Below are 15,529 nucleotides of genomic sequence, written 5' to 3'. Positions count from 1 at the left end.
CCAAGTGCTAGGATTAAAGGTGTGTACCACTGTAAATTTTTTATTTTATGTGTACCTTGGTTGCATGTATGTATGTATGTATGTGCATTATATATACATGCATGTTGCCTGAAGTGGTCAGAAGAAAGTATTGGTTCCACTGAGTTATGGATGGTTGGGATCCAGCTGATAGGTGTCAGGAACTGAACCTAGATCCTCTGCAAGAAGAGTCACAAGTGCCCTTAACCACTGGGACAACTCTCCAGCTACAAGGTTTGGAGTTTTTGCATGAATAGCATGAAATGCTTCCTACATATGACTTAACTCAAATAATTTTCTTAACTTGAGTTAGATCCCTGGAAACTGGGCAAAGGAGACAAGAGGCCCCTTCAAGTTGTCCTGACCTCCACACACTTGCCAAAGCACATGTGCCCCTCCTCGAAGTAAATAAAACGGTAATACAGATTTTTAACACTCAGTCATGACATCTGTTGTGTAGTTATTGGAGGGTGCTCATTCGACTACAGCAAACTTGAGGAAATTCAAGAAACATATTGAGGGTCCAACAAGATGGCTCACTGGGTAAGGGCCACCAGATCCCACAATCAGAGTTCTATCCCTAGGATCCAGGTGGTAGAAGGGGGCGACTGGCCAAGGTTGTTCTCTGACCTCAGCAAATGCTTACACAAGTGAATGTAATAAAATTAGTTTAAAAAGAAACGCCGAGGCATGGGAAACCTAGAATATTCACCAAGTTCTTGACAATTTATGAGATCGCTAAACCAAGGGGAGAAGAAGCCCTCTGGGCTGCCTCAGGCCGGGCAGGGGTGTGCAGGCTAGACAAGATGGAATCCTTTCTTTGGTCCGTGGCTGGTGCCCTATTCGGGATGAGGAGACGGTTGTTCCTCTCCCAGAAGGCACTCAACCTACCAGTAGCCTGCGTCTCTCAGCAGGCCGCCACGTCCTGCTATGCTGGAGACTTAACTAGGACAGAGACCATCGCCCCAGCCCACGCGGAGCCCCGCCCCGGAAGCTGGCTGCCCCTCGGACTCCTCCCCCGGCCTGAGTGAGGTCACAGCTCTCCCACCACCACTAGCACCGGGGAGGGACGGAGCCCCGACGGCGCATGCTCCCTCTCCGAAAGCCCGGCGGGCCCCTCGGCTCGCCGAAGCCGGGCTTGCCTGCGCGTGCGCGGCGTCCGCAGAGCTGGGCGATCCGGGGCAAGAGGCACCGGCCGCCAGGCGGCACCACGCCAGCACCGCCACCCAGGCCTCACGTCTGACACGAACAGCGCGCGCCGCCGCGGGCCGGGGAGACCGGCGCCCCAGCCAATGGGCTCCGCGCTCCCGGTGGCCGCGCCCACCGCCCCTCGCACGTAAATGGAGTCCGGGCCTGGGCGCGCCGGCTGCTGGCTTCTGATTGGCTGGGGCAAGCAGTGGCCGCAGCGGACCAAGCCGGTGTTCTCGCACTCGGAGGTGGCGGCCAGAAGCCGGCAGGACTCGAAGGGACGCCTCGTCTACGTGAGTGAGGCAGGCGGGAGGCGAGGGCCACGGGACGGGGAGCCCTTGGGTGGGCGGAGGAGTCGGGGTCCCTCCCGGCCAGTGCCTGTGGAGCCGGAGGAACGAGGCCGGAGCTTCTGGAGCGGATCGTGGCCGAGGGAACGAAAGTCACGGAGAAGGCAATGATAGCAGACTGGGACCGGGCTGGTGCCAGTCTCGGGGATCCCCGGAGCAGCGGGAGGAGAGGGAGGGGGAGCGCGATCGCACGGGCCTCGGAGTCCGGCCAAGGTCACGAGAAGGTGGGAGGTGAGGGCAGGGCGCAGCGCTCGGGCACCTCGGCCTGGCCTTCCCCGGGCGTCACCAGGGGTTTGCGCAGACCTTAGGTGACCCCGTGTCACCGGCTAGAGGAGGAAGGCTGTGGCGGAATGCGAATGTCCCTGACGAGGGAACGGGGCGCAGTTAAAGTGTGCCAGCAGCCCCGGTGACTAGGCGCTCTTTTCTGCTTTCCTCGTTTATTCCTGGGGTGGAAAGCGGCCCTCTCTTTGAGGGGTGATCCCTACCCGGAGAATCTGCTTCCGGGGCTACAGAGGCACTCTGCGGCTGGACAGTTTGTATGCAAACTCTTGACAGGTTCAAATGGTTCCGGGTGCTTGTGGAGTGTGCTAGGGGTCTTTACTTCTCTGCATCAGTATTACTTCTTAAGATACGAATCCTCGTGTCCTGTCCCTGGCCATTTGAATCACCATCTGAAGGCTGGCATCTTGGCAGCCATCTTGCACAAGCTAACAGGTAACTTAGGCAAAAATCAGAATTTGGAACCATTGTTTTAGATAATAGTTCTCGGGACCAGAGGAACATGTTGGGAAAGGTCTTTAGTTCTAGCACCTGATGCCCTGCCATTTTTTTATGTACTTCTTCTAGGTTACCATGCATTTGGAACACCCTGTCAGTAGGTATGCCAGGCCTTACAGAATAATAATGTGCTCAGCAAACTTTCAAAAAAAAAAGTTTGAATATCTGGTGATTGCGACGTAAAAATATGTTCCACTTTCTGACAGATGTAGGTCAGTCACTCGGTGACTGAGATAATAAAAGAAAATCTAGTGGGGAATCTTTAAATCGGAATTGAAATTAAGATGATTTAACTGAAGAAAGAGTAGCCCATTTAACTATAAGCTTGATGTACACAGTTTTTACAGTTCAAAGACAGACAGTATGAAGTTTTGTATTTTCAGTTCAGAATTGCACCTGTCACATAAAAGTGTTCATTTAACAATACATAGTCAAACAAAAGAACTGTGGACTGATTATGGGGAGAGCCAGGTTCTAATCCTACCCTTCCAGAAGTATGTTCCTAGTGTGGAAACAGTCCACATGACCTTCAAACCCATTTATCCACCTGTAGGATAAAAACTGGTCATTATATTGTTAATCTCTTACTCCCAGGCTATGATCTGAGCTTGGTCTGGAGTTCTAAAAGCATGGCCTTCCCTTTCATTTAAGTGGCTACATCTCACAAACACCACCTCCTCCCCCTCTTCCTCCTCCAGCAAGGTCTCACTGTGTAGCCCAGGCTAGCTTCAAACTTGAGCTCTCCTGCTTCCCATAGTCTGATACTGATATTACAGGAAAGTGTCACATGCCACACTCTTTTCAGTCTCCATCCTTTTGTGGCCCTTTCTGGTAGCCAAATGCATATATAATTGGTACAGATTTGTACTGATGCATTGGAGTAGATACCGCTGGTTCATGTAATTATAGCTATAGCCATGCGGCTTTCTCTGAGCTCCAGACTCATCAGCTTCCTGCCAAACATCTGCCCGATCATGCCTGGTGGACATCTTTCGTAAATTTGACTTCATTGTTTTCGATGTCTTGACTCGGGGCGTTGCACCACTCTGGCCCTCGTTAGTCCCCTAAAAGAAATAATGGCTACATGGTGTGCCCCATAAACACATTATGAAGTCAACAGCATTCTGTAAGTGGGGACAAATGCCCCACCCATTCTAGCTTGATAGTTTGTATCTCAGGTGATGAAGGGAAGGAATGTAGGTCTTCTGTTCCTTTACATACAGTAAAGAGATAGCTGTTCGCCCCCGTTCGCCCCCTTCTCCCCCACCCCTGTGAAAAGAAGAGAAAGGCTTTTTGCTCCATGAGCCCACTGGACAATATACTTATCCACATAGGAAGTGGGGAACTGAAGCCAACTGTGATTTGCTTCCTTCATTATGATGTGCTTGTTGTCAGTGCTAGGGATCTAATCCATGGCCTCAAGTGTGTGCTCTGTCACTGGGCTGTGTCCCCAACATAGAGGCATGAACACAAAGAGAGGTTTGTTTTGTTTCATATTTTTAAGATAAGAGTTCCTCTGTCTTGTATCTCTGGCTGTTCTGGAACTCAGAGAGCCACCTGCCTCTGCCTCTGGAGTGCGGGGATAACCCTACCCAGCCACAAAGGGATGTTTTTAAAGTAGGTTGTAGCCTGATAACTTTGTCACTTGTAGCTTCAAGGAATCAAGACCGACTCAGGTTATTTTCTCTTTTTCGTAGCTGCTATATTAGAACAGTAAAAGGAAATGAACACTCGGGTGTATACAGCCTGACGTTTTTGTACTGCCTGGTTAGACTCTTTAAAAAGAACTCACTTTGTACAGGCCATGGGGATATTTGCAGGCAGGGCAGGTAGAGCATCCTGGTTTCAAGAAATCAAATGAGTGTTTGTGTTGTTACAAAGTGCAGGCCTGCAAAACCAAGAGTTAACTGGGAAGATGTGAAGGAGAGGGTTCGAAGGGAAGCTGTCCTGGCACAGCACTCAGCTCTGCAAATGCTTTGAGCTGGCCTGGAAGCAGCGTCCTCCTCCCTCACACGCTGAGTGCTGGTACTACCGGCCGGCCGTGTGCACCACGCCTGGTCAGTGTTTGTTTTATTTTGCAAATGTAATGAGCATCCTAAACCTAGAGCTTACTGAGCCGTGTGTATACAAAAACTTAGCAAGATGGATTGTGATAGGAAGTCATGGAGTACTTAAAAAGAAAAAGACGTCTCAGTTCTAATCTGAATAAGGATAAAATGGGTTTGTCATTACTGCACCGCAATGAGTGTGTGTGTGTGGGTGTGTGTGTGTGTGTGTGTGTGTGTGTGAGTGTGAAGTGATTGAAGGAGAACCTTTGCTCTCTGTGATGGTGGAGTGAATTCTTTCTATGCTGCTCCTTTATTCATATAACTGTTGAACTCCTATTCGCCTTCTCTGAGCGTTACATAAAAGGATGTTAGGAAGAGGCCTGGGGAACACTGGGAAGGTATGTGAAAGAAGGAGAAACAAGAAAGGAGCCTAGTAGGTATCAAATAAGAAAGCCCTGAAGGAGTTGTTTTGTGTTGTTTGTAGAGATGTTAACAATGCTAACCTCAGATAGAAAGAAAGAAGAAAGGAAGAAAAAAACCAGCAGCCTGGTGGCACACGCCTTTGATTCCATCTCCTGGGAGTCAGAGGCAGGCAGATCTCTGAGTTCGATGCTAACCTGGTCTATATATTGAGTTCCAGGACAGCCAGGGCTATGTAAAGACACCCTGCCTTAAAACAAAATGAGAAAACTCGCAAAGCTATGCAGTGGAACATGAAAGCATATCTATCTATAAGTAGCTATTTCAGTCTTCTCTCCAGCTTCAGGGATCCAGCACCTTCTGGCCTCCATGGGCACTTGCAAGCAGATACAGAGACTGGCATTTACATGTTCTTTGAAAAGGATATTGCTGTTTTCACAGTTATGTTAAAGGCAAAATGATGGAAGAATAACTATATACAATTCTCTTTCATCGTGAAAGTTCAATTCTAAAATTATGTTTTCAAGTCCACAGATAACCATGGAAACCGGGCATAGGTGTAGCTGGGCTTTGGTCTATTTTGTGGCTGCTTCTTTTCTTCTTCCTTTTCAATCCCCTAACACTAAATAGAGATAAAGGATGGGAGTGAATGATGTCTTTAGACTACTTCCTGCTGATTACGGGTGTCCAGTTCCTTGGGGACAAGTTTGATCTTTCCTGTCAGGATATCTGATTTCTTCTCATTTCTTTGCACATGACTACTTAACAAACCACACCACCTCTTGGGGCTCCAGCCTTAGAGACCCTCTGAAAAGTTTCCAGAATTCCAAATGTCTACAATCACAGAAACTATCTGCAGCTGCAAAACTATGCCTCCGCTGCAGCATGAGGCAAATCACAGTCAGCTGCTGTGGACCATCTGAAGCAGCCCCGCCTCTCACACCTGAGACTAAACAAAAGCACATTCCTAGTTCTGTGTTTTAAAAACACCAAGTTTCTCACTACTCGTAGTAGTTCAATCAGTATTGAAGAATATTCTAGATGCTTTTAATTACACAACCTCAAAAATATCTCTTTCAGGAAGTCTCTTCAAGAAATCACAATGTCAACCAACACGGACCTTTCTCTCTCTTCATACGATGAAGGTCAGGGATCTAAGTTTATTCGGAAAGCCAAGGAGACGCCATTTGTCCCCATTGGTAAGTTGTCTGATGCTCTGATGTCACTTGGAGCAGGGGAAACATGATAAATGTGTATATTGAGTAGATCTTGAAATACCTTCTTTCTTATTTCATTGAAATATGGTAAGATCGATATATAAATCTCATCTCAAAAGCTCTGTGTGTATTCAGAATTTTGCCTGTTATTTCAGTGCCCCATGCTGTGTGGGGATCCCAGGCCCGCCTTCTGACCCAGAGATACCAGGACTCAGGACAAACAGACCCTGCTAAGGTTTCTAGCACGGAAAGGCTGAGGTGAAAGTCAGCAAAGACATCCAGGATGAAGTCAGGAGAGACAAGCGCAAGCCTCCAGGTGCTTCCCAGAGGACACTGAGTTCTTCCAGCCAGACACAGGCTGCCAGTCACAGAGACATGCAATGCCCAGGAAGGCCCTACATCCCATGAAACAGCAGTGTGATCACCAATGGAAATTCTGAAATCAGTACATTGGAATAATTTATTCACTTAAAGCAGATACAAATTATAATTATTATTAAAGCACTAGAAACATTGTCTTTAAAGCTGGGAGTTGATCAGGGATCCCAGTGTTGCCTGCAGAGCCTGTCATTTTGCATAGGGCAGGACAGGAACTGTGTCCGTACTTCAGGGAGGAACCCTGTTGGTCTGTCTGCACAGGGAATACAAGAACATAATTGAGAAACGACTAGACCAATTAGAAAAAAATTGCTGTTCGTGTTACATGGCTGTTGCTGGGATAAAAATCCACCACCAAGAACATCAAAAGAAGAGAAAAAGGTTGTCTTACACTTTCAGATGGCAGTCTCCTTGAAGTCGGGGCGGAGCCTGAAGGAGCTGGATCCACATGGACGGGTACAGCTTACTGCCCCAGGCTCAGGTTCAGCATCTGCTTTTCCAGCCCAGGACCACCTGCCCAAAAGGAATGGCGCCACTTACAGTGAACTGGGCCCTCCCACTGTCAGTGAAGACCTTGACAAACAGACATGACCACAGGCCATGTGGGCAGCGCCCGTTCAGACTCCTTCACTTGATGCTTAGCACTGGTTCTCAGCCTGTTACCGGGGAAACCTAGACACTATGGGAAAACACAGACTTACATCGTGCTTCTTAACAGTCGCAAATAACAGTTGGGAAGTAGCAACAGATAGGGTTTTATGGTGGGGTCACCGTAATGTGGGGACGATATAAAGGCTGCAGCATTGGGGAGTGGGAACCACTGCTCTAGAGTGTCACATTCACACTGACACCAAGCAGGACAGTGACTCCATTGATAGGTCAGAAAACACCAAAACACCCAGGGGAAAGTCTCCCAGGATTTCCATTTCCTCCGTTCTGCAACTTTCTGGTTGGGGTCTAACATTTTATTTACTCTTAGAGTAGTGCCGCTGTCCTTTGTTTTCCTTTTCCAGTGCCAACAGTTATTTCCTAACTTCCTTCACTGCTTTACATCCAGGCCCAACTGCAACTTCGCCTCTTGAGTGTGTATGTGGCACCCATTTTATATTGACTGCCGATTTTAGTTCTAGGTTATGCAGTCTATGTATTAGCCTTCTTGAAATTCAATGTTCTCTGTGGCCTAATGCACAATTGTATTTTGTCAAAATTTCCTAACTGTTTGAGAGACTGCATGGTCTGTTTTAAAATTAAAACTTTGTTTCTTTGTTATATACATGTGTGCATGTGCCACAGCGCTCTTGTGGAGGTCTGAGGATGACATTCCGGAGTTGGCAGCTCTCTTACTTTCTCTCCACTACATACCGCAGGCTAGTTGGCCTATGTCCTCCCGTCTCCACGTTCTAGCTGCCCATAGAAGCGCTGCTGGAATTACAGATGCTCACACACCTAGCTTTTAAAAACAAAACAAAAATCTTGGATCCCAGGAATTGGATTTGTTGTCCAGTGTGGCAGCAGTTTCCCTGCTAAGACTGACCCTAGGCATTCTTAAATCTGTCTACTTATTCCATAAACCCACATTGTTTGCAGAAATATTCATTAGCTGGGCATTGTGGCTCGGGCTATAGCCCAGCACTTGGAAGGCAGGGGCAGGAGGATCAGGGACTCAAGCTCATCTACTGTCCGTTGCAAATTTGAGCCTGGCCTGGTGGGACCCGCTACCCAGTGCTTAAGAGGCAGAGCCAGATGGAGCTCAAGGCCAGCATACTGTTCACTGTGAATTCTGGATTTGGGCTTGGGAAGCAAAGAAGATTGAAAGTTTAGTTTGTGTGTTAATGATCTGATAATGTATCCTTACAAAAATAGCAGAAAGTACATTGATTAATGTTGAAATTGTCCTGGTTCCTCTCCCGTGCATCTAATGTAGTCGTGACTGTTTGTGTTGTAGGAATGGCAGGCTTCGCAGCGATTGTTGCGTACGGGTTGTACAAACTGAAGAACAGGGGAAACACGAAGATGTCCATTCACTTGATCCACATGCGTGTAGCGGCCCAGGGCTTTGTCGTGGGGGCCATGACTCTTGGTAGGTTCAAAGGACATCATTAAATTTCTGTTTCTCATTTATGCTTTTTTCCTTACAAAGCAAAGCAAATACTCTCACTGATCTTAAAACAGTTTGAAAATATCTTTTATTCATTCTCTTATGAAATTAATTAGAACATTGTCAAGCTTTGCCTCCTGTAATAGTAAATCCTTATTCTTTCATTTCATCGCTCAGATTCTGAGCATAGGTTATAGTTTCTGAGAAGGACATGACGGTTGCATTGTGTTTGCAAAGGTGGAAAAGATTCCGAAATGGACATGCTTTTACTGTCATCACGATGCATTGTCTTTGTCTTGTATCATGGAGGGGTGTTTTTAAATTGCCTGGTCAGTACCGACTGTTAAAGTAGTGTGTTGTAGTGAGCTGCTCACACTGGCCCTGTCCTGCAGCTGCCGTGTTTGCTGAATGCTGAAGATGTTTAATGCTTCTCTTCTTTTTATTTAGGTATGGGCTACTCCATGTACCAGGAATTCTGGGCCAAGCCGAAGCCTTAGAAGAGCTGCTGCCTTGGTCTGGGAAGTGCTTGCTTTAGTTAGACGTCTCATATTGAGGTTACATGTTTGTGTCTGCAATAAATACCGTGGGTTTAGACAAAACACAGTATTGAATATTGGTTTACTTTCTTGCCAGCTTGACTTTTCTGGTGACCAAACTGCTAGTGACTGATTCATTAACTAGGTCACTCGGGGGAGTCAGGATAACACAGAAGAGATCTGTCACCCGGAAGTAGTTGGTCACAGCGTTTTCCTTACACCCTTATGATGAAAGTCATCACAAGGAGGGCTGCTGACAGTCCAGATACATACACACTGTGTGCAGAGTAGACTGTGCTTTGTGGGGGTGTCAGGACAGTCATGTTTGCCCTGGTTCCTTTATTTTGTCTGCCTGTGGGCTGACTTCAGAACCTGAGGTTTTTAAGGTTTGTTGGCTTCTAAAAGCACTTTCCAAAGAGTCCATGAACTATAACTAACTTATAACGCCCTATAACTGTGTAGGAGGGAGAGAGAGAGTGTGTGTGTGTATTTGCGTGTGCGTGTGTGAGCCCCTATAACTGTAGGAGAGAGTGAGTGTGTGTGTATGTGTGCGTGCGTGCGTGTGCGTACAACCTGGAAAGCTGATAAGTCCTGCAGAGAGGCAGTGTTTATTAGAATCATACTTACAAACAGTGATTGTGGATTCTGGTTTAGCTCTTTTATAATTGCAAAGTTATATTTTTGCTGCTTTGTAATAGGATAATTCTTGAGCATCATCTTAGAGTAGAGGTATTTTGTTTCTGTGGTGCTGGGCATTAAGTGCGGGGTCTCACATAGCTGAGGAAGTGCTGCACACGGAGTTGAACCCCAGCAGAAGTAGGCGCTGTAAGTTGTAATACGAGATAAAGGAAATCATGGCCTAATGCAGGCAGTGTGTCTACTTTGTAAGAATCTGTCTATTGAAGTACCAAAAGCGAGAGGTAAATGGTTGGTGGGCTGGTTTTCTGAGACATTCCACACAAACTCGGATATACAGACTGTTAAGTGCCCTGTAAAAGTCCACCCCAAACTTACATTCCATAGAGACAAGATGGCGTATGTATTGTTATTAAAATAAGTCTGAACATATCAGATGTCTTGTTTTTATTTCAGTTTGGAAAAAGTAAGTCCTTCCTTAGACCAGCACAAAGATTAGAAAACAGAATACTGTGGCGAGAGACTTAGAGGTCATCTATAGCTAGAACTGACTGCTGGCATCTGTTGGGTACTTCCTGTGTGGGCCACCTGCTCGAGAGTTATCTTTAATCATGTGTGGTTGTGAGTGGGCATGTGGGTCTGAGTGCATGTGCCCCTGGAGCCGCAATCACAGGCAGTTGTGCTGGGAACTGAATTTGGGTTCTCTGCAAGAACACTTCTTGCTCTTAGCCTCGAGCCGTCCCTCTAACCCCTCCTTTATCCCTTACCTGTGTGTGTACAGCCGTCACAGGACAATCTTGAGAAGCCAGTTTTCTTTCACCTTGGATCCTGGATATCAGCAGGTTCATAGTCTTGGTAGCAAGCACCTTTACCTGCTGAGTCATTGTGGGGGCCCTTTAAGAACTTAAGCATACAGTGTGGTTAAACTAGTAATCTAGAAGACAGCACCCATGCCACAGAGGGGACGGGGTCTCGGGGCCTGCATTCCATGTGCTGTTCTGCGCTGCTTTTACTGTTCCAGTTTAGAGTGACGATAACAGGATAGGTGCCCACAGATGTCGGGGACTTGCTGTGGTGGCCTCTGGAGTTGAAATGGCAGTGGTGATTGTATCTAATACAACTAAGCTGCAACTATCATGGTGTTAATCATGGACTGGATAGACAGATCCAGTCAGTTTTCTGTCTTCCCAGCCATGCCGCGCTCTTGCCTGGCTGCTACTGGAAGAGGTCCAGAAAGGTCTCCATGTTTTGGCTTCCTGCTTTAACCGTGTCCTGCATCTTGAGAATTTGTTACTAAGTGCCACCTAAGCTCATGGTTCTGCCACTCTGAGCCAGATAGCTGTGACTTCCTCACCTAGCGGGGGACACTGTCCAGGATTAGAGGAAACAGGAAGTGCCAGGGGCCCAGCTGAGCTCACCAGGCTTCCATCACCCAGTTCCTGTGCTGAGTATGGGGGTAAAGTCCCAGCAGGCTGGCAGTGAGTGGCTGCAACAGAACGTGGTGGCCGCCACAAGAAGCAACAGGAGCAGCTGGATTCCGAGCCCACGATTGGGACCGGGAGGCTCCCCAAGGAACCACGTTCTACTCTGGCTTCTCATGGAAATCTTGTCCTAACGGGTGTAATGGGGTATGGAGTGACTGTTTCAGGCCTTGCCCAGTTAACCTGTCATTGCATCCAAAGCGCTTGACATTAGTTCCCTGTTCAGCCAGGGCCCGCTGGCTTCTTTAGAATGACGCTTGGGCTGAGTTTGGCTTGGTTTGGTTGTTCGCATTTATCAAGCCTTTGTTAGTGAGTTCCACACCCGTGGGTTCACTCCAACCACAGGCCTGAAATACTTCATTTTTGTGTCAGTACTGAGCATGTGTGTACTGAGCATGTGTGGACTTCCTTTTCCTGTGGGGGTTCCTCAAGGTGTTGCATACCACGGTTACGCAGCATTTTGTTGCGGTAGGCAGTGTAAGATTGAGAAACGTAAAGACTGTGGTGGTGTGTGTAACTCACGAGCAGAACCCTCACCCTCTTGTGAGGAGACCTGAGCACCTGTTTGGGTCCTTACTGGGAGCTCTGGAATCTTAACCTTAACCGGGATGCTGTGTCTGAGCAACAGTGACATCTAGTGTCCAGAGTTGGGTCTAACCACATCTACTAGCTCCCTGACCATGGTGGACGTGGGACCCAGCCATGCTTCCTGTCCAGCAGCTGTCCAGAGTCCCTAGGATTCACAGTTAGGGTCCCATCCCTCACAGCCTCAATAGCCAAAATAATGCTGAAGTTTGACAGGTGTCGCGTGTCAAACAATAGAGCTGCCTGGACCTAGGTCCTCCATCCTGTTTAAGCTCTGTGGATCATGAAGAGAAGGAACCAAGAGCATTGATTGCTCTTCCAGAGGACTCAATTCCCAGCACCCACATGATAGCTCACAGCTCTGTGACTCCAGTTCCACCCTCACACTGTCACACATGCAGCAAAACACCAATGCAAGTAAAATTGAAAGGGGCTGGGGGAGATTGCACAGTGGTTAGAGCACTGACTGCTCTTCCAGAGGTCCTGAGTTCAAGTCCCAGCAACCACATGGTGGCTCACAACCATCTGTAATGGGATTCAGTGCCTTCTGGTGTGTCTGAAGACAGCTACAGTGTGCTCATATAATAAATAAATTTTAAAATTTAAAAATAAATAAATACATTTAAAAAACCTGCATGAATGGATTCTGAGGAAAATCAGAAAGGTTGATGTCTGTCCTGTACATGCATGCGCACAAATAATTAGCTTTTTTTTTTTAAAGAGGAAGTTTACTGTGAGATTGTTTCTCCCCAATATGTCAGAAGCTACACCCATGAAGTTTCACCAACATGGCTGTCTAAGCAAGACCTGAACAAAATGATACCAACAGGCATGTTAACATGGAGGTGGGAAAGTCACAAGGTCTCAACCCTGGACAAAGAACTATAGGAAACTAAGGAACACTGAGGCCAGGAGAAATAGTCCTCCTCAGAGAAGTACGCCATTGTTTGTCCAATTCCCAGTGCTTAGTCAATTCTGAAAACATACAAGCAACATTATCTAAACTAAGCATATAGCATTATGTATTAGGAGTACAAGTGTGCACAAGTGTGCATGCACACACACACACACCACCACCACCACCAACAACAACAACAATTTAAAAAATGAGTTTGAAAGAAGCAGATACATGAAAGGTTTTGGAAGAAAGGGAAAAGGAAAATAATATAACCTCAGAAATTATTTTTAAAAAAGAAATATTGGGACTGGAGAGATGGCTCAGTGGTTAAGAGCACTGGCTGCTCTTCCAGAGGTCCTGAGTTCAATTCCCAGCAACCACATGGTGGCTCACAACCATCTGTAATGGGATCTGATGCCTCTTCTGGTGTGTCTGAAGGCAGCTACAGTGTACTCACATATACAAAATAAATAAATCTTTTAAAAAAAAATAGAAACTAGAGGGAAAAATCCCTAGTTTTGTGAGAATGGAGACGACTCTGGTTAAGAGCACTTGCTGTTCGCACAGAAGATATGGATTCCATTTCTAGCAACCACATGGCAGCTTATAATTGTCTGTGACTCAGCTTCCTGGGGACCTGATGCTGTCTCTGGCCTTATGACATGCACATGGTGCACAGGAATGCATGCAAGCAAACACTCATAAAATAATTAGCTGCAAAGCCATCTTTTGGCGCAAACATTTTACACACACGAACATGCACACATGTACACACAGTGTGGCGCTGAGGATAGAACCAGGGCCTTATACAAACTAGGCAAGCACTCTACCACAGAGCTATTTCTCCGGTCCTTAGTCTCTTAGTACAGGATATCCCTATTGCAGAGCCCAGACTGGCCTTGAATTTGTGCCCCTGCCACCTGTGTCTCCAAAATGCTGGGGATTGCGGCACATTTCTAATACATACCATAGGAGGCCAGCTTGACATTCTATGTCCTCTGATGCGGCGTGCTCTCATTCTAGGGAAGCCTGGCTTGCTTCTTGCACTTTCCCAGGACCTCCTAAGCACATCTGGCTGCTATTACTCCCATACCACCCAGCTCCCTCGTGGTTATGAAGTGTGTGAATGACACACGCTGAGAAGGCCTGCTGCTTTGCCATGCTATCTGCAGAATCCGCTTGGCCTCTGGGCTGTCATACAGATTTCCAGTTCTCAACAGTGGCTCAACACATAGGCAACTGAAGACCTTTTTTTTTTTTTTTTTTTTTTTTTTTTTTTTTAAAGCCTCTTGGTTTGTGCTTTCTGGTCACAGCAGCACATCTGGAGCGGGAGGAGAAAGCAAGGGCAGTAAGCAAGGGCCCGGGAAAGGTGGCGTGCGGTGGGCGTGGTGGGAAGCTGGATGGATCAGGATTGGTTCTCTTGAAAGTTTCAATTTACCAAAACGCGTGCTAAAGAAGTTCCCCAACTGGAGACACGGCTGAGCAGTTCAGAATTCCTGCTCTTCCAGGCGACCCAACTCAGGAGGTTCACAACCGCCTGTGACTCCAACCCCAGGGGACCCGATGCCTTCTTCCCGCCTCCGTGGGTAAACACACACATATGCGCGCGCACACAGGGAGGATAAAGCCCTGATATGAATGAGGTGCTGCACACCTGGGCACACTGAACTGCACTGGCTGCAGGGGGGTGGGCTGGCGGATGCCGCGCCGTGGGGACCCAGCCCTGTTCCTTCACAGGCAATGATGCGCTACTCGCTCTACGTGAATGGAAAACACAAGAACAGCTTTAATATAGCCGAAGACTTTCACGCTGTAAAGGCTTGTGAGAGTACCCTACCTCCCTCAGCTCATCTTTCCTATGTGCTTGCTTTTCTTCATAGCCCTGAAATACAGCAATGTCAAACTGGGAGGTATATTATTTATAAAAAATAAAAAAATAAAGTTTTATTTTAAAAACAAAAACGAATTTTATTATTAAAAAAATAATTCAAAAAAACAAAACAAAAGAAGCCCTAAAATTCTACCACACTGCTATAGTCCCCCGTGTGCTGTTCACGTATGTTTTCCTAATGCGGGTGTGTGCACGCGTTTGTAGGTGCACACGTGCATGGGAAAGACAGAGGTTGTTCTCAACTGCTCACCACCTTTAGCTTTTTGATAAAGGGTTTCATGGTGAACTAGAATCAGCTCATGGATTTGGACTAGACCGTCTGGCAAGGGATGTGTCGGCTGTCGTCCTGTGGTGTGAGCCATAAACACCTTCAACATTCCTTTTATAGTTTTGTGTGCCCTTTGAAAAAAGAAAAAGTGGGGTTTTTTATTAGCATTATTAATTTTGGCCTGTTCCGATCACAACCATAACCCAACATTCTCACCGCTTTTTTTTTTTTTTTTTAATTTCCAAAGACACTATGGTTAACCATGTTACATTTCATAAAAACTGTCCATTTTCTAAAACCCTTGGAATCCAGTAGGCTACGCATCCTACTTTTTAAAAGACACTGGAGGTCGGTTGTACGCGGTGGTGTGTCATCCAGCATTCAATAGGGGCAGGAGGATAACAAGTTCAAAGGTCATCCTTGGCTACAGAGCAAGTTTGGGACCAGTCTGGGATGCAAGAGATCCTACCTTAAAAAAAAAAAAAAAAAAAAAAAACCAACCCCTCAAATCCTTAAGTGAAATACACCCCGTGAGAGCGAAGGCTTCAGGAGCGCGCTTTACCATCTCACGTCCAACTGGTGTGTGCAGTTTGGCAGGTCTTCCTTTCCGGGACCCTCAACACTGTCAGCTCAGACCTTTAGGGGCTCTCCCGGCCCCCGTAGACGCGCGCGCCCGTGCTGGTTTCCCTGGTGACGGTTGCCAAGGCAGCACATGCCGGCGTCGGGACGGGAGGAGGAAGCGC

General features: G+C 47.0%; 1 protein-coding gene across 1 annotated transcript; it reads left to right on the top strand.

Annotated features, from left to right (window-relative positions):
- Nucleotides 1–1,221: 1,221 nt before the first annotated feature.
- Nucleotides 1,222–9,090, top strand: HIGD1A (HIG1 hypoxia inducible domain family member 1A). Its single transcript, XM_080934009.1, has 4 exons — nucleotides 1,222–1,499; nucleotides 5,879–5,997; nucleotides 8,339–8,473; nucleotides 8,939–9,090. Exons 2-4 carry the CDS (start codon nucleotides 5,901–5,903, stop codon nucleotides 8,986–8,988), a joined length of 282 nt encoding a protein of 93 aa, XP_080790135.1. The 5' UTR covers nucleotides 1,222–1,499; nucleotides 5,879–5,900; the 3' UTR covers nucleotides 8,989–9,090.
- Nucleotides 9,091–15,529: the final 6,439 nt, after the last annotated feature.

This window comes from Micromys minutus (genome assembly GCF_963924665.1).
Source record: "Micromys minutus genome assembly, chromosome: 21".
Taxonomy (NCBI): domain Eukaryota; kingdom Metazoa; phylum Chordata; class Mammalia; order Rodentia; family Muridae; genus Micromys; species Micromys minutus.
This window is presented reverse-complemented; position numbering and strand designations above follow the sequence as displayed.

Bases quoted from the DNA above. Each gene is read 5' to 3' on its own strand.
- HIGD1A (XM_080934009.1), top strand. From the start codon at position 5,901: ATGTCAACCAACACGGACCTTTCTCTCTCTTCATACGATGAAGGTCAG. The intron at 5,998-8,338 runs GTAAGTTGTCTG...TTTGTGTTGTAG, and splicing joins GACGCCATTTGTCCCCATTG to GAATGGCAGGCTTCGCAGCG. The intron at 8,474-8,938 runs GTAGGTTCAAAG...CTTTTTATTTAG, and splicing joins CGTGGGGGCCATGACTCTTG to GTATGGGCTACTCCATGTAC.